The sequence below is a fragment of the Trichinella spiralis genome, assembly GCF_000181795.1.
Source record: "Trichinella spiralis strain ISS 195 chromosome Unknown Scfld6, whole genome shotgun sequence".
Lineage (NCBI taxonomy): Eukaryota > Metazoa > Nematoda > Enoplea > Trichinellida > Trichinellidae > Trichinella > Trichinella spiralis.
Genome location: NW_003526945.1, coordinates 585,030 through 587,820, shown reverse-complemented (window position 1 = coordinate 587,820; position 2,791 = coordinate 585,030). Strand labels below are relative to the sequence as shown.

The window sequence follows — 2,791 nt, the reverse complement described above, 5'->3', positions numbered from 1 at the left end:
CATTATTATTATTATGCATTGTTATTTCTTTGACACACCCACTTTTTCATTATTGAAAAGTTGACCTTTGCTTTCTGAACGTTTCTTCCACCTTCTTGCAAAATGTTTGCATTCGTCGTGCAATTGATTAACTTCTCTTAACAAGCAACCTGTGAGAAATACGTTGCTTTATTTTGCATTTTAATTTTATTTTTTGAACATCCTACGTAATTTGAATATTTTTTTTATTTGTAAATATTGACCAGAGAAAAGGAAAAATATTCATCAGAGAAGTCGGTTGGTTAGTTAGCTAGTTGGTAGGACTGTGTGTGTTGCGTTGGTGCTAATTTCTCCTTTGGCATTTTAGTCAATTTTGGCATGCAAATTTCAGTTTATGAATAATGTCCTACGTAAGTAGCTTGACTTGCATTTCATGCAAAATTAAGTAAGAAAAAAAAGAAAAGCATTTTGTTGTTGTTACATTTTATTCCAAATGAGAGTTTTGTACAGTTTGTTTCAAAAAAATAAAAACAAAATTTACAATTAAAAAATGCAGATTTTATCCACCCTTGATGTATTATTGTATATAAGAATTCATGATGCTTTTTCACATTATTTTTATTTTTTTGTTTTGCTTTAATAAATTCAATTCAGTATTCAGTAAAAATTTTGTGCTACAAATAAAAAGTAACATTTTGAAAATCAAATTTACAACTTTTATTTTCAAAAGCGATTAAAAGCATTCCTTCTTTTGCTTTTCTTCTCGAGTGCAATTGAATTAACGCTTCATTTGATCCACTTTATATTATATTAGGATAGCTTTGATGATTATTACAGAAAGTTGTGAAATAATAAATCTTCTTTAAATTACGTCATAAAATGAAAGCTTTTTCATGTTAGTCAGCTTGATCGCTATTGCTGTTCATTTGCTGCTGCTGCTGCTGCTGCTGCTGCTGCTGCTGATCAGTTTGCCAAGTTGGTTTTGTTATTATTATTATTATTATTAGCAGGTGGCTTTCTCTACAAGCTCCATATCTCAACCAACAGGCGCATCTGTGTTTCAGCGTTTGGACTTTTCTTCAATTTAGGCAAATAAATTTGAAACTTTTCCTCCAAATGTCAGTAAGTTATTTGAATAAATTTGCAAATATTGCAATACTGTAACAATACCACTTTTATTATTCAACAAAGTTTTTTAGTACACGAAAATCTCAGTCTAAAAAAAAAATTTTTTTTTAATCTTGTTAACAGCTTTGTTGGCAATAAGTTAGCATTATTATTATTATTATTATTTGATGAGCAACTGTTGTTGGGTAGTGAGGAAAATGGCTTAAATTTACTGCACTTGGAAAAAAACATTTATTCTTCCACTGTTGCTAATGTGCATCGTGTGGTTCAAGCATGTGTTGTTACTTGCTTTTGAGCGTTTCCTCTCGCATCTTGTTCACTCTTATCGTTACAGTAGATCATTTATGAAAGCTGATAAGCAGAATGTTAAACACGCCTTTGTTTACTTTTAGCTTTGCAATTTTTCTTTCTTCTGCTGAGCTGAGCTGTGTGCAGTTTGTTGTTAGATTAATAATCATGCTTTTCTAGCAAAGCATGCGTTGAAATAATTCGTAAACACCAGGGTGTTTTTTTAATGAACAATACTTTAATATTTTTTATTGCACCAAAAACCTTTGCTAGTGTAATCTGGATAAATAATTGAAGTCAAGGATTTGATTTATTTCCTCGCGCAAAATTGTCCGGTTTACACACAATACTTTAATGTAGTATATAGTGACGACTGCTTTGCGTGTAGTTTCTTTTTTCTATTTTCTGTCATTTCCATCTTATCAATTTGTTAACTTGATCGATATTTGTTGGCTTTGATTGTTGTTCACTTTCATTTTTTGTTCACCACATACAACCCACACACTGTATTTGGACATGATCTTCTCATTTGCATCATTTGCACGTCAACATCTTATTCATATCTGTTTAGGCCACTTTAAACGGTTTGTGTAATTCATTTTTCCTTGTGCTTTTGTCGTCAAATCAAACACCATTTGAGTTTTTGTTTTTTCTTGTAGTTTGAAAAGATCCAGATTAATGCTTGAATAATTTGTCTAATCACAGAATTTCACTGAAGACTGGAAACAAAGCCAATATTTTGCATATTTCAGTTGAGTTTGCCTGAATTTTGTATACAGAAAGATCGTTGATGTGTGTATGCCAGTTTACGGTGCATCGATTGATTAAATTTGGGTATAATTGAGAAACAACGACAATTACCAGCCAGGTAGTATTATTGATTTTGCATGGTCTATATTTTTTCCTGTAGGAAACGCCACGGGCTTTATGATGAAAATCCATTAGCGCCAGCGCAGAAGACAGATTGGTGAATTGACCAATGACGCTTTTTTATCTATACCAACAGGGGGATAAATGCAGGTCACGCCAAGCCATTCTGCATTCGCTTCGTTCCACCTGCTTGACCAAGAAAACGACACTCTCTATCCATTAATTAAAACAACTCTAACAATCAGAGGGATTGTTTAAGATTCGTTTTCTCTACTACTACTACTACTACTACTATGACTACTACTACTACTACTACTACTACTACTACTACTACTACTACTATTTCTGATACACTTCAGTTTTATCGTATTTTCGCTTTTCTTTATCAGTCAACCCCATCAGGTGGAATACGCTCATTTTAAATATGCGAATTCTCCAAGATGCCCTCGAGAGCTTCACCATGAGTTTGCCAAAGGACCTGCCCCAATGTGACGTGTTGTTAAAGGGCACCCAAACAAATGTCTTG

The 2,791-nt window shown here is 32.9% G+C and overlaps 1 protein-coding gene across 1 annotated transcript; it reads left to right on the top strand.

The window, feature by feature from the left end:
• The first annotated feature begins 380 nt into the window (after positions 1–380).
• Positions 381–1,402, top strand: Tsp_10126 (hypothetical protein). Its single transcript, XM_003373238.1, has 4 exons — positions 381–389; positions 884–954; positions 987–1,101; positions 1,280–1,402. The coding sequence occupies exons 1-4, from the start codon at positions 381–383 to the stop codon at positions 1,400–1,402; spliced, it is 318 nt and encodes a 105-aa protein (XP_003373286.1).
• The last annotated feature ends 1,389 nt before the right edge of the window (positions 1,403–2,791 follow it).